We start from the raw sequence: 21,332 nt of genomic DNA on the forward strand, positions 1-21,332 counted from the left end.
CCTTCGCACCGACATTCGTAGGCTGTTCCTTCTTCCATCGTACAGGCCGGACCGAGAAAGACCCATTGGATTCATGTGGAGGGTGAGGTACATCGATACTCAGGGACGACAACATGCGTCATGGTATTAATTATAGTTAGAAGGAGCGTGATGTGACATTGCACTTTGCTGCTTTCTCACTTGAGGAGGAAGGAATGGCCAAATACTGAGAGGGAAGGCCTCCGTAACAAGGCAGGGTCTCCCTAGTTCCTGTCCCGATTCTCCCGTCATTGTCTATAAGAGTTTAGCCCATTCTCGCGCACGACAATGGAAGGACAGCAACAGGTTCCCTCGTTGAGGAAACACCGCCTCAAGCTATCTTTTCTTTACGAGGGAAGTTGAGTCCACAATCAGTACGGGCCCCAAACAATTGTTACTTTCCCAGGGGTGTATACGTGATTGCAATCACCAATCGCATCTGGCTTGGACAGGAAGATTAGACGTCGAGACCCTTTCCGAGCCTCGTCCAACGCCGACAATGGCAGGAAGAAGCTTTGGACGGAGACACGAGCGGGCGTTAAACCTTCTCGATTTGAGCAGGTAGCTTGAGAAGGTACCTGCTCACTCAAGCTGTAAAACCCACCGGCTATTTGACAGAGGAAACAAGACGGGGGGATAGAGTTTTACTCGATACACACCGGCGAACCTCCGTAAAAAAAAACCGGCCTCGACGAAGATGACACTTCTGCGCAGTGTCGAGGACAAGTACGCTCACCTCTTGGCCGTCGGTAACTTTTCATCCATCGACGATGGTTAGTATTCTGTAGAGACTAATAATACACCTAACCTGTTTTGGAGATATTTGCCACCATAATTTGATAATTCTGCTAATAATATAGACTAATAGCTACTATTTTAGAGGAAATTTATATAAATTTATCTACCACTGATTATAATAATTTGAGGGAAGATATTTATACGAAGTATGTAGAATCCTAATTACTATTAAGTCATTGCATTTTATATTTCCATATGATACCAATCTGACTCCGTAGTATGTAATCTATCCAGCATTCGTGTAATCTTATGAATTCATAATATCTCATCTTTTCCCGTTCCAGACAAGACACAAAGCAGGGAATAATGGGGGAACAGGATGGGAATGACCGAAAGATGCTGATAACGGCGTTATTTCGAGTCGGGTACGTCGTTGTCATCAGGGTCGGTTCCTAGGTTATGAGTATCGATATTGCCAGCCACTTGTCCAACCGACGGAGGCTGTCAGATGGTCTCTACGTCCTCGTCCCAACCCTCACGTCTATCCCTCGGGATCTTTACAAAGGTCAGGCTCAGCACAAGGGACAGCACTGCCAAGCCAAAACCAAACCACAGGGCGGCACGGAACCCGGTCACTTCGTTCAGCGTGTGCTTCACGACCTGCACTTCGATGGTGCCGGCGAAGCCGAGACCCAGGCTGTTTCCGTACAGGTTCAAGGTGCCAATCAGACTGCCGGCCGGGCCTTGGTCGCGCTTGCTGACGCTGTTGCTCACAATGACCTGGGCCGCGACGTATACGAAGTCGGCGCAGAAGCTGCTGATGAATGTGGCCGGAAACACCTGGGCCCGGTAGATCTGCTGCGCGGGCATGGTTGCCATCAGCACGGTGGCGATGATCAGAGCCACGCAGCCCATGGCGAGGAGGAACTTGGCTTCCATGATGGGGATCAGCGCGGCGGCCAGGAGGACGGCGATCGATGCGCCGACGCCGTACGGGATCCAGCCGAGAGCGACGTGGAGCGTGTCCCATTTGCGGACGAGCTGTTGCCAGGCTACCATGTACCAGAGCAGAATTCCCACCGACATGTAGATGGAAAGGACAACTACAGTAAGGGCTTTCAGATTCGATGTCTTGAATAGGCTGGGGGGCATGATGGGCTCTGCTGCCCACCTACTCTCCCAGAAGAAAAAGGCCACGAGGAGGACAAAGGACACCACTAGCATTGCGATGACGGATGCCGATTGCCACCCGAGCGAGGTCGATTGGCTTGAAAAGAATGCCACGTTAGCCAATCTAGTCTTTGCGGCGGCTCATGAATGACACTGCGAAGGGGTTGCGAACTTACTTCCAAGAAATATTGAACAAGAGCAGCCCCGCGAGCCCTAGGAATATTCCGACGTAATCAATCTTGCCGCCCCTGTCTTGGGGCTCTTCGCGGGGCAGCACAAAGACGAGACCAGCGACAGTAACAGCACCCAGACACGCTCTGCAACAATCAAGTCAGCCAAACAATTATTGAGTCCATGCCAAGGGTCCTTACACCAGGACGAAAAAATACTTCCAGGCGGAGTATTGAAGAAAAGCACCGGCTAACAGGGCGCCAGTCATGGCACCCAGCGGCGGCGATGCCGCAAACACAGCCAGGGTGAAGTTCCGCGCCTTGCCCGGCGGGATCATGAGAGTCAAGGTGGCAACGGCGTTCGGCATCAAGATGCCACCCCCAATACCGGTGATGGCCCGCATGGCGACAAAGGAGGTGTATGTGGTGCAGAAGGCATTGACGAGCGAGAATATCGCTATGATGACCACTCCCAGGAGGAGTAGCCGCTGGTGGCCGTACACTGATCCCAGCCGGCCACTAATGAGGACGAAGGTGCTCTGCGTGAGGCTACGGCATTGTCAGCATTTCCCTGTGTCTGAAACTGCGGTCTCGTTGGACGGTTCGTTTTTCCTCGGACTTACGAGTAAGCAGCAGCCATCCAGTTTGCCTGACCGGGTCCGATGTCCTGGCCGAGCTTCGAACTGAAGTCGAAACCTCCGATCACTGTCGAAAACATGGAAACAAACTAGACAAGCGATAGTTTACTGTCAGCTGGACGATCTAGCTGAGGGCTGTCATTTGGGATACAGTCAGTCCCAGCAGCACGCCTACCTGGAGAAGATTGGCAAGCAAAATCAGGACAATGATTGCACGTCTTCTGCTACTGCCTATTTTCACAGCGTCGTCCGTTCGGAACTGCTCGGCTGACTGCCCCGCCTCTACGGTGACAACTCTACTGATGATTAACGAAACCCGTCCAAGAGCAGTTTCCGCCCCGGCGGACGGGGGCATGACTTCTTTGCCATGGTCTGCCATGGTCGCTGGTTGTGAGGCTAGAGTCAGGGGGAGAGGGAGAGAGCGTAGGGGACGGGACAGAAAATCTTCTCAGCAAAGCCATTGTCAGGCCGGAGAGGATATACCCGACCAGTAGGGCGGGCGGTTGAGTTAACAGCAGTATGTGAAGGTTCACGAGACACAGACCCGCCTACAGCTATCCAGTGGCCAGCCCCACTTCTCCTGCTATCCTCCTTTTGGGTCTGTTTGCCTCCCGAGGCAAGTTGGTAAGATGTAGGCGAGTAGGTAAAGGACCTTCCAGCCAATAGCGTAAGGGAATTGTATCTGTGCCCTTCTCCATTCGACCGATAAGGATATTCCTGAGTGCTATGTGCCTTTAGAATTTAATCAGTAATTGTGTAAGATGAGAATCTTCTATCTTAGCAAACTTGTAGTGGGACAATATTTGCTGCCCTTGACTTATAGTATTGTTAGAGGAGAAGAAGAATTAAGATATAATACTAAGATTTTTAATTGTCACAACATGGCCGTGGCCCAGTCACGAGAAAGCGGTGAAGCGCGGCAGAACATAAATCACGTGCGCGATGACCTAAGGAAGTCGGACGGAGGCACGATCGACCGACATGAGAAGAGCTGAGAGGATCACGTCTATATAAGCTACGATGTTTCCCGATGTAATTAGTATGTTCCTCCAGACTCTTCAGTAGTAGTCAATACAAGTAACAACTACACCCTACACTTATATACGCACTTCTCAAAACCATATCTTGTGAATACTGCTTGACTGCCTTACTTTGCCAGTAACAGACAACACCTCGACCTTACACCAGTTGTATCCACCTGATACCGTCAACGAGCTAGTGTTAGGATCGTAACACACAGGACTTTTTAGGTGCAGACTTCCAATTATTTTATATAACGCCATGACGGCCTTTCTAGCTAACTAATAAGCAATCGATAGTGTTGTGTCGTATTCCATTTACACTGCGAGCAACCTTTTGTCCCCTATAACTTCCACGCTGGTCACTTCTTGGCCAGCCTCAGCGTCAACTACAACGCCGTCGATCAAATCACTCTCGTACACAGCGTCGTCTTCACAGACTGGTAGTTTGAAAAGCTTGTGGCCTTCCAAGAACCACGATACAGTCATGAAGATCATGAACACTCCCATCACTAGAATAGTGTAGTTCATATTCAAGCTGGTGATTGGATGCGATTGTGGGATCTGATGTTGACTAGTTAGCAGAGAGCATACCACCTGTGTTCTTGTCACTGTGACGGAACTTACAAAGGCGACGATAAAGACAAGTGCGCAGTAGAGAACAGACACGATGTAGATGGGCTTGGACCAAACTCCAAAGTTCCACTCCTTCTTGGCGGGCAACGTCCTTCCCGAGGTCAAAAGCAAGATGAGCGCTGGGAATCCTGTTTGAACTTTCGTCAGTGCATGCACCATTGTCAACCGAGTCGTCATCTTTTCTTACCAAAGCTAATAATCATACAGACGACTTGAGAACCGATGATGGCGTTGAAGGCCGCGCTCGAGAAGAGATAGCTTTGCAGACAATTGTCAGTTCAAATAATTAATGGACTCGAACTATCCAGCTCTTGGAAGAGGAGCAAGGAACTTACATGACTCCCACTAAGGCTACAAAGATAGATGGCAGGGTGATAGACCAGAAGGGTGTGTGCACGCGAGGGGTGACTTCGACCAGCCTACGTGTGTTTTGTCAGCAACTCATCATTCAATTGCAATGCACATGCACGGGATTGCTCTTACTTGCTGTTCCAGAAAAGGCCACCGTCTCGTGCAAAGGCGAAGCCCTGTCGAGTCATGGTCACGGCGCTTCCAAGGGCTGACGTCCCGTTGTTCATCATCAAGATGACACAGAAAGCAATGGAGGCGGCATTTCCTCCAGTGGCTTGCCTGATGAGCTCGAGCGTCGGGATTCTGTTGTTCCACAGTTAGTAAAATATCACCAGGGATGAGGCCTTCGTGAAGCATACCCAGTAGGAGTGGCCAAGATGGCGTCCAAGTCGGTGATCGAGAAGCCCAATACAATAATCCAGATGACACCAACAACAAACTGAGAGCCAATGACAATCAACATGATGCGAGGGAGGAGCTTCTTGGGCTGGGGAATCTCTTCCGCGAGATGGGCAGGCCCGTCAAGCGCCATTAGTGTAGCGAAGCTGGTGAAGAGCCCAAGAAAGATCGCTGTACTCATCGACGAGTACCTAAATACGTATTAGAATTGTTGAAACCATGAGCCTCCTATGCCGGGGGGTTGACTTACCCAGTATCGTTCGTCGTGTCAACAAAAACAAAGCTAGGCTCGGCCTTGGGGGCCTTGACCAGCAGGAGGATAGTATAAGCAATGAACCCGAAAATAGTTGCTTAGCCTATATATATATGTTAGTCAAGAGCCTCTCGGGCATGCAGTGGTTGGTGTCGTCTTTTGTTTAGAAGGGAAGGGAATCGTGGGGGAGAGAGAGGCTTTGCTTACATCCAAGGAGCTCTAGTGTCGGGATTCCACGCAGACCCCAGACGTTAACACCCCAGCAGAGCAAAACCATGGCCTCGTAGACGAGGAACAGGCGCCATCTGATGGATGTATCAAAGCTCGGGTCACACAGGTTGACGAGAGCCATCGTGCAAGTAGCAACAATGGAGCAGCAAGCCGCATGTGTGAAGATCCATCCCAGGTAGTTGAGCCACCCCAGCACGTACGAGACGGAGCGCCTATATTGGTCGGGCAGAAGGAAACACGCGTAGTGGTATGCACCCCCTGGAAGAAAGACACTCGGTTAGTTTGCGAGGCACGGGTGTCGGCGGCGTATACACATACCAGCAGTGGAGTATCGCGAAGCGCATTGCGCAAAAGTCAGGATGATGCAAAATACGGCGAAAGACGAGCCGATGCTATTTAAATTTAGTCTCATAGAAATAGGCCGCTATGTACGGGTAGAGCCACGATGGCGAGGGAGACTCACAAGCCATAGAGAATGGCAGGAAGACCGCCGGCAGACAGAGCAAAAGCAAGGATGAGGGACATGCCACCAAATACATTCAGAGTAATCCATCCGAGGCCCACGGCACTCCAGAGGCCGAAGTGTTTACCAAACGTGCCTTCATTGGCCTTTTCGGTCGCCATATTTGTCGATGATATTGATGATGTATTTGGAAGGCTGGAGAATGTCGTACACTGACTAGGGAGTGAATATCATTACTTCTCCGAGGGGACAGCAGATCTACGAGGGTATATAAGAGTCCGATACGCCATGCCTCCGTGTCAAAAGAATCCATACTATATCCTTTCTTCTGCGATATGTGATAGTTGTGATTGTCGCGATAGGGCTCTGACCAAAGTCTTTAGTGGCAATCGGGGTCTCTGACACGGGCGTTGCAGATATGATAACGACAGCTTTCGCCGTAAAGGCGAGACCAAACCACCTGGGGCTCTGTTTGGGAGGATGACTATGGCAAGACATTCGGCAAGCTTTCCCAAACAGGGGTGCGACGGGGTGCGACTTGCCGACGAGATAACAACCAGTCAACTATCAGACTAGCTCGAAAATTAACATGTGCCATGAAAGGATCAGGAACTGATAATACCAATCCACACATTCAGACAGCATGAGGTACGGAATACTGTACTTCATAAAGTCGAGCTTGGCGCTCCCGTCCATGCGAATACAGAATATTATCTTAATATTATCTTAATATTGTTTATTATCCTGTGAAGACTACGAGGGGGAACAGTATTCATTGGTGATAAGGAAATTCACCTTTGCTCATCGCGTCGCTCGCTCTTCCTTTTTTTTTTCTTTTTTTTTTTTTTTTTTGCCGTTGCGTTAAGCAGCTCTGTTCTGGCTCATGTGTTCCCGAATCTCGTGGTTTCGTATTTCAGGCCCATAAACAAGAGGACAGAAATAATTACTTGGTAAATTGTAAGGGGAAAAGCGATGGGGATTTAATTCGGGAGGGGAGAGGGGTTGCTATTGGTAAGTGAGCAATGAAAGATAAGTGTAACACTCCGTGTCCGCGTCCTCCTAGTTCGCGGGTCCAAGTCCGTCCAACCCATAGCCACTGCGAGGTAATCGAGATGGCCTCATTCGCTGAAACTTATTCTTCATCAGTCTCCACACAAGGTGCTCCACTGCACTAGCACCCCCGAGCTAATATCCCTGAATCACCCCGCCAACTTTATCTCTGATCTCCCGGCAATCCTCCGAGTATTGTCGTTATCGCCAGGCAGAACCTAGGGGAGGGGAGGCCAGTTAGTTATCTCCTCTCCTCCTCCGCAGAAGGCCCGGAGAGTCCCTCCCAGTCTCTCACCAGGAGTCGTTATAGCACAATACAACCATGTCCACTGCACAGAAAAAGAGATCTAGAAGCGGTTTGTTTTGCCTCTCCTCGTGTTGCCGTTTCCATTCAAGCAGACTTATCTAAGATCGCCAGGGTGCTGGACGTGTCGGAAGCGACACCAGAAATGCGATGAGACAAAGCCTTCGTGTGCCAATTGCCGCATTCGCGGCGTCCAATGTGGTGGCTACGATGTGCGCCTCGCCGACTTTACTGCCCGGAAGGGCGGTTTTGACGGCCAGATGGTATCCAGGATAAGGCGACTGGGCCGGCATGATGAGTCGAGGGACCGTAAAACGCCACGCAAAGAGGAGACCAAGTCCGAACTGCCGGCCGAGACAGACCCGAAACAATACGAGCCAGAGGAACCGTCCAGTGACCGTGGCGGCACCTCGCCAACATTTTCGGTTCTTTCTCTTGTAGGCGTGTCTCGGGATGCAGACATGTGCCCCGGAGGACCCTCAGTAACTGCAAAGGGCCCGAGCCCGCGAGTCTACATGGCAGACAAGGGAGATGCGGGGCAGCAAACTTGCGATGCGGGATCATCCGCATTCGGCTTTGAGATGCACGGCGTTGCTGAGCACGACAGTCTTGGCAAGGATGCTGATGGCTCCCCTTCGGAACATCTCCAAGAGGCGAGCATTACTTCCGATATATCACCACAGGCTTCCTACGATACAGTGCTGTTTGACTCGGAATCTCTGGCCTTTCATATCGATGTGTCGTCGTTTTTCAGTCTCGAAGGGGCGCTCCCAACGGAAACTGCAGACGGCGACGCATGTTTAGACTCAACCGCTCTGGACGCTTCCGATCCAGCTGGCTCGGACGTTTCAGAATTCCTAGCTACCGATTCCCCCGCGGTAGATGAAGAGTACCAGCCACTCTTTGATATATTAAGCAAATCTAGTTTACCGCAGACGCCTAGTGATCCTTTCGAGCAGTATTTATTCGCTCACTGTATGCTAGCATTCCATCTTGTGCGAGATCAAGCCATCATACATGGCTAACCGAGTTTGCAGATCTTGGCACTCTGTCCTACCGTCTCTATCCCGTCGCGAAGGCCCAGAACCCCTACCATGCTGTCTATGCTAGACTTGCTATGCGATCAGACCCGGTCCGAGACGCCATCCTGTTCGCCTCAGCTTTGCACTTGTCGAAGCTCGGCCGGCTGCCGGTGTTTGCCGTACAGCCATATCGGGAGACTATGAGAGAGTCGTTTCGTAAGGCCATTGTCGCAGACGACGACGACGAGTCACTTGCCGCAACTATCATTCTGACAATCGTATTTGATGTGAGTACTTGGGATCTTCGTTACTAGAGCATCGTAGCCAAATGTATATTTTGACACATTCTTTTATCCTGTAGTCAATTGGCACCGGCCTTGAGTCTTGGGGCACAAACCTTGTTGGATGCCGCCGATTGTTGCAACGAGTATTGTCCTCGAGCAAAGCCTTTAGACCCGAACTCGAATGCATGATCATGCTGTACAACTGGGCAGCTATTATGAGCCAGACCATTGTGAAGGATATCCAATCGCCCGATGTGCTCGAACAGCTAGTCTGCATCAACGATGGTACGTGTGACCTACCTCTACGGAAGTGTAGCCAGACAGCGAGCGCTGACCAGTCCATCCAGTCACTGTAGCAAGTCCAGATCCGTGCGGGGCCCTCCAAACGGTCGAGGGCGCGAATGGCCAGTCGCAATGGTGGCATAACCTACCGGACTACCAGATGTATGTACTTTTGCGGGAGGCAACGGAGTTGTCGAGAACACTGGACCGGTTGCGAAGCGAACCCAACCAGTCCACGAAGGAGGTGTTCCAGCTCATGCCATGCATATTCGATCTCGTGGAGAGGGTGAAGAGCTGGCGACCGGCAAACTCTGCCCTCGGTGAAGCACACACGTCTTCCATCGGCACTTCAACAACATCTGGAGACAGGGGATGCTCTGTTACGTCTACGACGAGCTCTGTCAAGTGAACTCGAGCGACAAACGGATCCAGGAGTGCGTAGAGGCGTCTCTGACGTCGTTCAAAACTCTACCTTGGCTCCAGGCGTGTCTCTTTCCGGTGTTCATAACGGCTGTACATGCACAGACTGAAGAGTCGAGGTCGTGTTTCGAGAGTGGTTTGATGCGGATGCACACAGGTCTGGCTTTCCAGGGCCCTCTATCCATCGCTTTGGCGCTGCGGAATGTTTGGGAGCAGGCCGATGCTAGTCAGACTCGGTGGAGGGAGACTCTGAAGGGGTTAGCAGTGGAACTCAACATACTCTTGTGACTGGCTCATTCAACTGAACTATTCTATTCCTGCCGGAAGAAGCCTCCTAATGAGTGTGCCATCGTGAATAAATTATGTCACTGTAGGCGAAGCATAAAACCAATTCAGGGATCAAATTGTTTATATATATCTATCCAGTCTATTACTATTTCACCTACCTCCACTCCCGTCTTTGCGGACTGTTCCATATTTACCTATGCATACACTCTATTTCAGTGCGCATTTAATTTAAACACCAAGTTAAACTCAAAAACAAGTAATTCAAATGGTTGCAATTTACTAAAGATTAAGCTAATTGTTAATTCCAAAAACCAAATGTGCTCCCAATAACCAAGGGCCTATGCCTTGGTCTCGACCTCGCGACCCATAAAGCTGCCATAGCTAAAGGGATCGGGCTTGCTGCCCAGAATCTCAATAGGGTCCTTCATATCCACATGGCCAAGGGCGGGGTGGCTGACGGAATAGCCAAGGAGGGCCTGGACCTCGGGCTCGTATTTGTCGACAATGTCTTGGTCCACGGCAATCCACTGGTTCTCGTCGGACCGCATGGTGCCGCGGGTCATGTGGCAGGAGTAGATGATTCTGCGCGTTGGGGGGTTGGTCTTGTTCTCGCCCGCACCGTGCCAGATGCTGCCGATAATGAAGACAGCATCGCCCTTGCTCATCTCGCACGTGGAGCAGAGAGAACGGTCGGCGGGACCGGTGATGGCACCCTCCGCCCACTTGTGAGAGCCGACGATGACCTGGGTCGCGCCGTTTTCGAAAGTTGTGTCCTGCACATCGTATTCATGGTTAGTGGCTAGACTTCAAACAGGCTGGAGTTGGACGGGTACATACAACACCAGCAACTAGCAAGCCAAGAAGGGAGCTCTCTCCACTCCCCGCAAGGTGGTCAAAGTGCTGCGCCATATCGTCGCGGTGGAGCTGCTGTGCGGTCGAGGGAGAGCCACGGTTAAAGGCCTCCGACACTGCGAGAATAGGGTTCGATACAACGTTGTATCTCTTTCCATCACGGTACACGGTACTGAGACAACCACCTTGTCAGCGGGAGTATCACCAAGAAGGGCACTCGAGAGTAGCGTCCTTTGCAACTGCACTTACGATTCCTCTTTTAATAGAGCCTTGGCAACTTCTCTGTATGTGGGGTGGTTGATGGCCTTGTGGGCGAAGGTGCGAGACTTGGCGGCGAAAGAGCTAGAAGGGCTGTCAGGCCAGGTTCATCCAGACGGTAACACGCAAGACGAAATTCCATCGCTTACCAGAGAGGGGGGTCGGTGGCATCGAACAGCTTTCCCTGGTATTGTCCGAGGGTCTTCCAGAATGGCTCTGCCTCAGCGTGGATCTGGTCGATAGTTTCGGGAGTGAGGAAGTTCTTGATGATGATGCCTCCATCGCGCTTGATCACGTCGACGATGTCTTGGATAGGAGCCGAGGCGTCCATCTCCACAACCTCAGGGTTGTGACCTTGGTGAGGAGGGTTTGGCATCTTTGAAAAAAAAAGTTGGTACTAAGTTAATGACACAAAAAAAGGTATGAATGTGGTAGTATGAGAAGTCGACTGGAAAGATGTTTTTGATGTACAATTAAAGCCTGTTGGGAAGATCGATACCGGCAGAGTGTGAGTTGGCGTATTAATATAGTTGTAGGGTCCGGGGGTATAGGGATATGATTACTGGTTGGGGTACGGGTTGCAGTGATCTGTGATCCGATCTGGTGCTAACCGAGCTTTCAGTGCGCCGTTCGGCGACCATAGCACACAGCATAGCCTACGTCTCGCTTTGCCTGTCATAGCTATCTGATAAGACACACCTGGAGGGCAAGTTGGATTGTGGCAAGGTCTACTATATAATCCCAAATAGGCCTCCTTTGCCGCGCTTAGTGCGGGTTGGGGGGATCGGCCTGAGAAGTGTGATAAGCGGCTCCGAGGTTATCGCTACTGGTTTTACAGGCTTATCGGCATCGTACTCACAGCCGATAGTACTGCAACACCGGCGATACTACCGGTTCCGAGGAAGTAGACTCCCGCAGTGGAAAGCGATACTATTCCGCGTGTATAGTCAATCTCTCAGGCGATGTCGCCACTTCTTCCCCATGACAGCCAGGCCAGGTTAAACTCCTGCGACACTTCTTTCTAGGCTTTAAACCCGCTTGCCGCGACCAAGGTTTAGTATGTCCTGATTTCCACATTCAACGCATACCTCCTTCTTCCATCCATTACACCATCCTTCCACACCATATCCTTGTCTCCTACTCATCACACACATCTTCCTTCCTTTCTCTAGTCTCTCCTCGCATCCAGTCATACACCATGTACCCCGTCAAGCGCTTTTCCCCCAACGCCGACCCTCTGCTGATCCAGCAATACTTGAAGGCAGATGGCGTGGTCATCATCGAGGGCCTTGCCATGCGTCAGGTGCTCGACGACGTTCTCTCCGAGCTGCCTGCTGAAGCAAAGACCCAACCCGAGACGTTCGGTCTCGCCTCCAAGAGCAAGACTTTCGCCACAGAGCTCATGATGCAACCGGTCTACCTTGACCTCGTGCGCCGTATTCTTATCGACGCCTGCATCATCTACTACGAGCAGGACAGGACCGTGTCTGTTGCCGAGCCCCAGCTCTCCCAGGCGTGGTCCATCGCCGCCCAGCCCGGATCGTCCGGCTGGGGTCTGCGGAGGCAAGACGAGTGCCACCACGTTAAGCACCCCGCAAAACGGGAGGCCGACTTTGGCATTCTTTACGCTGCGACCGACATCACCAAGGAGAACGGCGCCATCAGGGTGGCTGTTGGTTCCAACAACTGGCTGGACACTCGCGACCCCAAGCCCGAGGAGGAGACTCTCATTGAGCTGCGCAAGGGCGACGCCCTTCCCTGGTAAGTATATCCTCTCACTTATGTCAGAGTCCCTATATATATAAATACTGACATCAAAAACCATAACCAGCACTGGGTCAACCTTCTACGGTCAGGCTCCCAACACCACCGACACGCCCAGTATTCTCCTAGGCGCCTTTTCCACGCCGGGCTACCTCCGCCAGCAAGAAAACCAGTACCTTGCTGTTCCCTGGGAGGTTGCCGAGAAGTACCCCCTCGAGGTGCAGAAGTTCCTTGGCTACTCCATCAGCCGGCCATACGGAGGATCCATCGAGCACATGGAACCCTACGAATACCTGAAGGTCAAGAGAGACCCCACGAAGTACGTTTGCGGTGATATTATTTAATGGGCGAGGAGATGGAGAGTGTGGCAACGGGCATCCGGCGGCCGTAGAGTGGGGATATTTACGCCATTGTCCCAGGCATCAGAATTCAAGCGAGCCAGTTGTTATGTCTGTATATAAATGAGATATGTCATTGAACTTTTGATCCCCGTCATTGCGCTTTCATATTCGGTGCATCCTCGCCTGGTTACTCGCTCCAGCTATTGAATACTGCGCTCAAGAGGAGCGGAGGGCATATTAGACAACCGAAACGATAGATGAAGGATATCTTGCATGTTACTTAATATTGTAGATTTGTGGATTGCAGATGAGCCAAGCCTCGGAACATGACTTGGTGAGCGGAAACCAAGTCATCTAATTCAACCAGCTTTAAGCATTCGCTCGTAAGCATCATCCATCTCTCGTCCTGCGCTCCACGTTTTTCTGGATTCCAGTCTAACGTTTATCTTTGCCCAGTTCTCAACTTCTTTCCAAGATCCCATCACGAACTAAACCTACTTGATCCGAACCCACCTGATCCGATGGAGCCGATCTCTCAATACAGCCATGATGTCAGCATCATTGGCCCTGCCACGAAACCCAAACCAACCGGCATACCGCAATTCTGTTGCCCGCCATTATTCTCTACGCCAAGTCTAAGAAACATGCAAACTATTCAAGGCAATCACACTCGCCGCTTGCACAAACCCGCCCACAAGCCCAATCTCAATCGACTCTCTTGAGTCTCGTCCAGTCCCTACGGGGGTAATTCCTACCAGCTCGAGTTGTTCTGTCCAAGTCGCTCAAGCTAGTCAACCTATGCATTTGAGCCCCTACGATGATCGAGACCTACAGTCGGCTAGTTGACAGGGCTGACCCCACTTACGCCTGTGTCAACTGGCTGGCAAAAGATGTCCCAAGTGTTGCAGCCGCGCAACAACCGCCGTAGGTCCCCTTATGCAAGTTTCTGCCACAGCTGACTCTTGCACGAGTAATTGAGCCATTATGAAGACGGAATCTTCAAATCGAACGGTAACGTCTTCGATCCGCACTATCACGTCGAGAAGGCAATGACTGAGGTAAATATCTTGCTCGCCTGTTGTTTTCTTTATCCCCACTGGTGCTATCTGCTCCATCCGCCTTATTTCCCATCCCTTTATCATCCAATTAACATCATCCTCGGCCTTTATTTGGGCTTGCTAGTCTTCCTACTAGCAGCATCACTCATTAGCTGCGTAAACCGATTTGAAAATTTCAAAAAAAAAAAAAAAAAAAAAAAAAAAAAAATGGCATTCTCCTCCCGGATTCTTGCGTCTACCTGCTGCTGCCTCTTCATCTACATTGTATTTGCAGCACTAAGGTAAGTAACAGCTCCAAAGAGGCCTTTTCGCGTCTGGGACTCCCTTATTCTGTCCCGGGTTGGCGGGGGGATAACCGCACCGCTCGACAAATTTAATGTTATCATAGAATGATGCGGCTTGATTGTTTCAGTTTTGTCCATCTCTTTGCTTCGGTGACGAATCGAGGAAATTTTGATTGTTGGTTAGGCATGGTGGTGTCAGGATCTAGGTTCGCGTTGGAAGATTAGGTTGTAACTTAGGAAAGGGAAAGAAACAGGATGGTTAAACCTACAGTAATACCCATTCTCCTATTTATATAAAGGCTCGAATGTCTGTTTGCCTTTACCTTCCTGAAAGTCTATGTCATGGAGTCGTTGGCTCCCTGGTCTTGCTTCCTCTGCGAGATAGCGTTACCTATCCGTTTGCAGGCCACCTGATACTGAATGACGCATGTTGTCTATATAACTTACCACTCTCGTCCGTCCCATCGACGAACCATTTCGATATATTCTCTCACTTTCATTCTCACCCTCACTCTTACTTGCTCAACATTAACCTCCACTATCAATCCGCCCGCCCAAACCATGATCCAGTCCTGTCTAGCCTCACAAGTAGTGACAGAGAATTCAACACCCAATTTCCAGCCACTTGTTCTTAGGGGGAGATGAAGGACGAAAAGAAGCTCTTACGCGACAGCCAGAAGCGGTTCAATGCCATACGGAACCATGTCTACTATTACCGAGGGCTTCCCGACCACACGGGGAAGACTATCCGGGACAATAAAAAATACCAAGATGCGCTTTCTCAACTCTTTCTAGACCTGTCCGCCAAGCTAGACACTCTGAGGCTAGAAGAGAAACAAGGAAGGGAAGCGATTAAGCAAGAAAGGAAGGTCTTGGACCTCGCAGTGCAACATATTTCTATGGCTGGAGCGCTGATCCAGCATCCCCGTCGATATAAGTATAGACAAATGTCTCTCCACGACCAGTTTCGAAAATCTCCTGAATTTTACGCCGAGCTCGGGAAAGTCAAGGAACGTAAAGCCGCGTTGAAGGCACTGATTTCAGAGGCACGGAGGCTCTCTTGCAAGACTTCAAAGTTCAATGTGCCCAGTTAATGAGGGAATATGCCGGCATCAGTGATCCTGTCGACAAGGATCATCCTAGCGAAGATGAAAAACAGGATGTGAGAGACGAGAAACGCGAACTGGTGGAGGACGGGAATCAGGAAGACGAGATTAAGAAAATTGACGGATCCGTGTGCTCTCGGGGGTCGGATACCCCTCGTACCTCTTGTGAATTTAGTTAGGATCTTGGCCAGACGTCTTTTCTCCGAAAACCCCTTGCATCAAGCAAGCAGCTTAATCGCCGTGTCAAGTACAAAGGTGGTGAGATCCAGGTCAAGTAGTTGCAACGGTTATGATGACGAGACGGGCTGAGTGCCATTTCCACTTAGCACTGGATGTTTGGGAAGACATCATCAATGCGTGCAATTAGAACTTAGAATACGCTTTAGTCTCCAAACTCCTTCAATTCAAAGTCAGTTAAAGAACACGAAAAGAGCGATTAAGCTCCATCCGCATCATCGCCAGCTTATGCTTACCCCGAAAATGCGTCATTGAAGATGAGGGGCAGCGATGAGCTATTATGGGATTTAAAAGTTTAAAAAAAGGAAAAGAAAAAAAGAATTATCGGGATCTGCGTTGAGCCAGCCTACCGTGGGAAAACCTGATCACATCCATGGCTCAACCTGGGGTCGAACCAGGAACACCTCTAGCGCTTTCCACCAGCTGCCTAGAGGAGAAAGGTTTTAACCAGCCAGCTTAGCTCGCAGATCCCTTGATGACACTTCAATTTGTTCACTGCTATGTAGTTTACATGGTTGTAGGTGAGGCGAGGTGGTTCCTTCCTCTGGAGATAGACCCAAGTCGCTCCTTCCTCACTAGGTGTATCACGGAGTTTTGAGTTTGACACTAACAGTTGTCTGCACCTTCACCTTCGATGCGGAGAAGCTCTCGAACGCGACATCTCTCTCCATTACAGGCGATCGCGTATTTTGATCGAGCCTCGCATTGCTCCTTTGTTAAGGGGTCTCTAAGCTGGCCTCAGTAACATCTTTGGCCTGCTCAGTGCCGGTCCGCAAGTAACCAAGTCAGAAGGCATACCACAGCTGTGCGCAAGCATATGGAGTCGTCTGGAATTACCAGCACGCCACACCTCCTTGCGGAAGATTAAGGGGGTGATATGTTCCTAGTTTCAATGGTTGATCAGAAGGGGAAAGAATGAAGCGTCCATTCGGATCTTTACTACCCACAAGCCTTCGACTCATCTCGGATTTAGGAGAAAAATAAGCTACTAAACCACGCAAATCTTGTCAATTTTCGTATGTTATTAGATCTACAGAAACCTTGAATATGCTTGGATGGATCAAAGGAGGCAGACCAGTACGTGGAATGGTGTGCGAGGGTCCCAGTTCGGACAAAATGATCGATCTTAAAATACATCACAAGAGGTTAAATCCCGACTCCCGACAAAGGCAGGAGCGCAGAAAAACCTTATCGCACATTACTACTTTAAACTCAATCTAAAATGGGCCAATAGTAAAATTCGAAGTACATATTTTCATCCTGCTTCTCGTCATTCAGATCGGCACGCGTGGCCGAGTCGGGGTCGGGTCCTGAAGGTTACCCGATCCCCCGGATTGTTATCAGACCTCACACGCGGGACTCATGGGCGATGCGTCAAGGTGTCTCGGATACTTCGCGTTGGTCGTCGCCGAATCGACCCATTACGCGTCATAGACAAACCCCGATCGGACATGATCGCCCGGCGCCAATCCAAGGAAGGAGCGTTCCAGGTTCCGGCTCAAAAGCCGATGCCTCAAAATCCGACAAAACCCGCCAATCAGAACTCGTATCCTTGTCGTATTTTCGAACACCATCTCGACCAGCTCTCCTGACTTCTCTCTCGTTCTGCGATCTGAGATGTATATATATTCGGCTCCTCTTTCGCTCGTAGGGCTTAGTTTCTTTTCGTCGATTTCATACCACTTCATTCTTCAGACATAATAATTGAAGAATAATTACCCGCCCAGATCGAAAAGCAGTACAGTCAACCAACACTTTGTCGACTGCGACACATCTTACAATACAGTCTCTAGTCATCACCAGATCATGTCTTTTCCGCGCTGTTTCTTAAGAGAGAGACGCATCACGCCCGCCACCCTCGTAACCGCAGCTGTCGTCGGCGCCGTCGGCTTCTACTCCTTCCGACGCGTTTTCACTTCCGACGCCCACGCCGAAAGCCCTCGCAAGATCTGTCCCCTGCAGCAACAGGGCGAGCAGAAATCCATGGCAGGACCCTTTGGACGTCTTGGATTCACCACCCTTCGGTTGCAGAGCGTCCAGGTGGTGAACCACAACACCAAGCGCCTACTCTTCGAACTTCCTGAGTCGAGTTCGCTAGCTCGGTTGCCCTTGACCTGTAAGTATATACCTAGACGAGGCCTGCGATTTGCCATGGAGCTGAATTGATGGGATGCAACATTGCTGACACCATGCCCTTTCCAGCCTTCATCCTCACTTTCCACAAGCCAGCGGGAAGCATATTCCCCGTCATCAGGCCCTATACACCAATTAACCGCCAAGGTAGGTAAAAACCTGTGAACTAGAGTGCGAAGAATGCTGAAAACTAACAAATACGTCTAGATGATACGGGCCACATCGAGTTTCTCGTGAAGAAGTATCCCAACGGAAGAGCCAGCGGCCACATGCACTCGCTTAAACCTGGCGACTCTCTATCCGTCGCAGGCCCCATGCGCGGATACTCCTGGAGAGTCAACGAGTGCGACCAAGTCAACCTAATCGCCGGTGGTGCCGGCATCACGCCTATCTACCAGCTGCTGCAAGGTATCTTGAACAACGAGGAGGAGAAAACCAAAGTGAAGCTCATCTTCGGCGTCAACACCGACCAGGATGTCCTCCTGAAAGATGAGCTTGATGCCTTTGAGCGTCGATTCCCTGATCGCTTCAAGGTCGTGTACACCATTTCGAAACCTTCCGGAAACTCGCCGTTCAGGCAAGGCCGCGTGACGAAGGAGCTTCTGAAGGAGGAGCTTGTTGAGAATGGAAAGGTTTTCGTTTGCGGACCGCCCGCTATGGAAGCGTCGTTGATGGGGACCAGAGGTGTGTGGGGAAAGAAGGGAATTTTGGAGGAGTTGGGATACTCTCGCCAACAGATCTATAAATTTTAGACAGGGCAAACAGAGGTAATGAAAGAAAGGGGAAACGGGACCGGGAATCAGAATTGAACAAAGGAAGGACAAAAAAGGAGAAAAACAAAGGAAAATGAAAATTATAGAACAGAAGAAACAAGGATCAAGAGATCTTTCATGTACTACCATATATCGAAATTGCATGTAATATTTAGAGAGATTCCCTCACACACACGTCTTGGGGCTTCGCTTTTGGGATACCTTGTTTGGAGGAAGAGTCGGTCCGTGAGGGGGAGGATGCCAACCCACGTTGCGCAGGGATGCTATTCAGGGAAAAGAGCCAGGTGCCAGAAAGGGCTACCAATGCGCTGAAATTACGTCGTTTGATTCAGCTTGCATCTCTGTGCCTTTAAAGCTTGTCTTGGCGGCTCTTGGCACCACTCGAGATCTAGGCACCGTTCAGCCTCGATCTTGGAGTCCTCCAGAATTCACAGGCGATATCTTCGGTCTGTCCAACATTAGGACCCCCAAATCCAACGAACATGGATTCTCACAAGTTTGTGCCTCGAGATTCTCAAGGCTCTGCTTCGATCATGGATCCATCTCAGAATACATCGACGGATGGAAATGTCTCCCTCCTTGAAACCCTTCCATTACAGATCGTGGCTTCGATTCTCTCCTTGTTAGGCCGTCCCCCTGACATCCTCTCCGCCATTCTGTCTCATCGTGTATTCTACGGAGCTTTCAAGCAGCACCAGAAATCGATCATATCGGACCTTGTCAAGAATATGATTCCACCGAGCTTGTTAGCGTACGCCCTGCTACTTCTTTATTCCTCCAAAATCAAGCCCCATGACGCCGATGGAGTCACAGCATTTCTAGGGCAATACCGAAAAGGAATGTCCAGCACTGAAGTGACATGCCGTCTCTCGAATCTCTCCCACTCCGATGTCTCTATCATCATCAAGAACTGGGCAGCAGCTCAGGCTCTCTGCAAACTTTATGCCACGGAAGCCCTCCGAGAACTAGAGGATAGGACAGGGATCAAGCATAGCGGAACACTGTCCACAAACGAAGAGAAGCGGATTTACCGTGCCATTTTCCGATACCAAATCTTGTGGAACCTATGTGATAGCCAAACGCCCCACGAAGCGGCGTTTGAAGAGCCAATCGATGCTTTCTTTGCCACTCATTCACCTTGGGTGAACAAGCAGCTGAGCCATTTCTTCTACTTCATAGAGGTAAAGACACACGACGGTAAGCTAAACCACTCCGCAACACTAATTGATGCCTACGCGCAGTCTATTCTTGGAATTTTCTCTGAAGTGCATCGTAAATCATACTTACATTGTCCCAATTAGCATTTATGGAGATGGCAACTTACGACATAAATTGGGCCGGCTGCTTCGATTGGATTCCCGGTCCGGCGGGAGTCAACGACTTTCCAGATCTTGTATGTTTACGCGCTCGAACACGACCGTCATCCCCGCCACCCGCTTCGCATGCTTCGAACCAACTGACCGAAAACTCGATAGAAACGAGGCACGGACCTGTCCTTCCTCGTAAAGTTGTGCGAAGCGAAGTCTTACAGCGAGTGGAGAACCCTCATTCAACCTGGTTCCTCTCCGGCAGCGACCACGATGAAAAGGGGAAGATGCATGACATTCATGTCCTCCGCTCCTCCCCTTTCCTACTACGCATCTCACCAGTCGCCTACTGACGATCAAACCACCGCCGAGAATGAGGAACCTCTACTGGAAGACTTCAGCGGCGTGGAATTCCCGAAGGACGACTTCGACGACAGAGTTGGCTCGAGAGCATTTGACATCTGGCACCGAGGGCGTCTCCACGTCAATCCGGGCACAGGCATAATAAGGCATGTGTACGACCATAAGTATCAAGGATTCGGCTACGTTATGTGGGACTACGAAGGGCTCGAGACCAGTGCAGTGCATGAAAAGATTATAACAGCGAAGCCTCCTCTTGTCCCCCATTTTACCAGCTCGTTTCAACGCAGGCTTCAGCTTGTCCACGATACTCTCCAGGAGAGACGCGATATTCTGCGCTTAGGCGGTCGTGGGTATTGGAAGGATAGGGATTTTAGCAGGGTTGATGGACTATCTGAAGAGGACATCTCGTTCTTGGAAGAGGTGTGGGAGGACCGCAAAAGACAGAGTCTTGACTAGAGTTTGGGGGCTACTGAGCAGACGTAGGAATGTTCTCGAAACAGTAAATCAATGCAAGGATGTTAACCTTTATTTTCCTTTGAAATACACAGGGTTGGCCTATTCATATGAAGCACTCTACAAACCCGAATGGCTAGCAGCGGGTCTGCCCGACGATCTACACTCTCACTCTTCGATGGCTCTCGACCGACAGGCAGTATAATGCCTCTTACATATCGATGGTGGTAAAGTGGATATGCGCCTTTAGTGATATTAACAAGATTCCACGCCTTGGTCCAGCGCGTGGAAGAGGATACAAAATACCAGATTGGAGTTCCTGGGACAGAGTAGTAAACCCGGTATTCCAGAAGAGGCTAAATACAAGTCGATGGAGAAAGTCAAAAGTGAATCCCGTTTCTGCGTGGCAGTTTCTAAACGGAAAGAGCAGCGTCATGAACCTTGGGAACAAAGAGAAATCGAGGAATACATCGTCAGCCGCTGCTGGAGATCCCAGCCAAGCCATCTTGGTGAAGGGCACTGCATCAGCCATGAACAGCACCTTAACGCCCTCGCCGGCTCAGGAATTCTTGAATTCATATGCAGAACACCGGCAATTGGAGGCACATCCTGCCGGCTAAGTATGATTGTGCGGGGAGGATTTATTAAAGACGTGCGGATAGATATT

The 21,332-nt window shown here is 50.3% G+C and overlaps 6 protein-coding genes across 6 annotated transcripts; 3 read left to right on the plus strand and 3 right to left on the minus strand.

The window, feature by feature from the left end:
- Window positions 1-1,260: 1,260 nt before the first annotated feature.
- On the minus strand, window positions 1,261-3,113 carry SAPIO_CDS0005 (putative transporter; the record flags this gene model as incomplete). The annotated part of the gene is made up of 5 exons (XM_016782895.1): window positions 1,261-2,023; window positions 2,103-2,243; window positions 2,298-2,645; window positions 2,720-2,823; window positions 2,910-3,113. 5 exons carry the CDS (start codon window positions 3,111-3,113, stop codon window positions 1,261-1,263), a joined length of 1,560 nt encoding a protein of 519 aa, XP_016646528.1.
- Window positions 3,114-4,071: 958 nt separating this feature from the next.
- On the minus strand, window positions 4,072-6,247 carry SAPIO_CDS0006 (uncharacterized protein; the record flags this gene model as incomplete). The annotated part of the gene is made up of 10 exons (XM_016782896.1): window positions 4,072-4,317; window positions 4,381-4,517; window positions 4,577-4,647; window positions 4,725-4,808; window positions 4,873-5,043; window positions 5,100-5,330; window positions 5,390-5,489; window positions 5,600-5,881; window positions 5,942-6,015; window positions 6,087-6,247. 10 exons carry the CDS (start codon window positions 6,245-6,247, stop codon window positions 4,072-4,074), a joined length of 1,557 nt encoding a protein of 518 aa, XP_016646529.1.
- Window positions 6,248-7,458: 1,211 nt separating this feature from the next.
- Window positions 7,459-9,437, plus strand: SAPIO_CDS0007 (uncharacterized protein; the record flags this gene model as incomplete). Its single annotated transcript, XM_016782897.1, has 5 exons — window positions 7,459-7,492; window positions 7,555-8,415; window positions 8,478-8,749; window positions 8,824-9,031; window positions 9,094-9,437. The coding sequence occupies 5 exons, from the start codon at window positions 7,459-7,461 to the stop codon at window positions 9,435-9,437; spliced, it is 1,719 nt and encodes a 572-aa protein (XP_016646530.1).
- Window positions 9,438-10,074: 637 nt separating this feature from the next.
- Window positions 10,075-11,222, minus strand: SAPIO_CDS0008 (uncharacterized protein; the record flags this gene model as incomplete). The annotated part of the gene is made up of 4 exons (XM_016782898.1): window positions 10,075-10,509; window positions 10,574-10,760; window positions 10,838-10,930; window positions 10,996-11,222. 4 exons carry the CDS (start codon window positions 11,220-11,222, stop codon window positions 10,075-10,077), a joined length of 942 nt encoding a protein of 313 aa, XP_016646531.1.
- Window positions 11,223-12,044: 822 nt separating this feature from the next.
- Window positions 12,045-12,954, plus strand: SAPIO_CDS0009 (uncharacterized protein; the record flags this gene model as incomplete). Its single annotated transcript, XM_016782899.1, has 2 exons — window positions 12,045-12,607; window positions 12,678-12,954. 2 exons carry the CDS (start codon window positions 12,045-12,047, stop codon window positions 12,952-12,954), a joined length of 840 nt encoding a protein of 279 aa, XP_016646532.1.
- A 4,488-nt stretch (window positions 12,955-17,442) lies between these two features.
- SAPIO_CDS0010 (uncharacterized protein) lies at window positions 17,443-20,668 on the plus strand (the record flags this gene model as incomplete). The annotated part of the gene is made up of 6 exons (XM_016782900.1): window positions 17,443-17,752; window positions 17,839-17,916; window positions 17,977-18,453; window positions 19,170-19,739; window positions 19,844-19,935; window positions 20,018-20,668. 6 exons carry the CDS (start codon window positions 17,443-17,445, stop codon window positions 20,666-20,668), a joined length of 2,178 nt encoding a protein of 725 aa, XP_016646533.1.
- Between the last annotated feature and the right edge of the window lie 664 nt (window positions 20,669-21,332).

Source organism: Scedosporium apiospermum (genome assembly GCF_000732125.1).
Source record: "Scedosporium apiospermum strain IHEM 14462 chromosome Unknown SEQ_SAPIO_0011, whole genome shotgun sequence".
NCBI classification, from domain to species: domain Eukaryota; kingdom Fungi; phylum Ascomycota; class Sordariomycetes; order Microascales; family Microascaceae; genus Scedosporium; species Scedosporium apiospermum.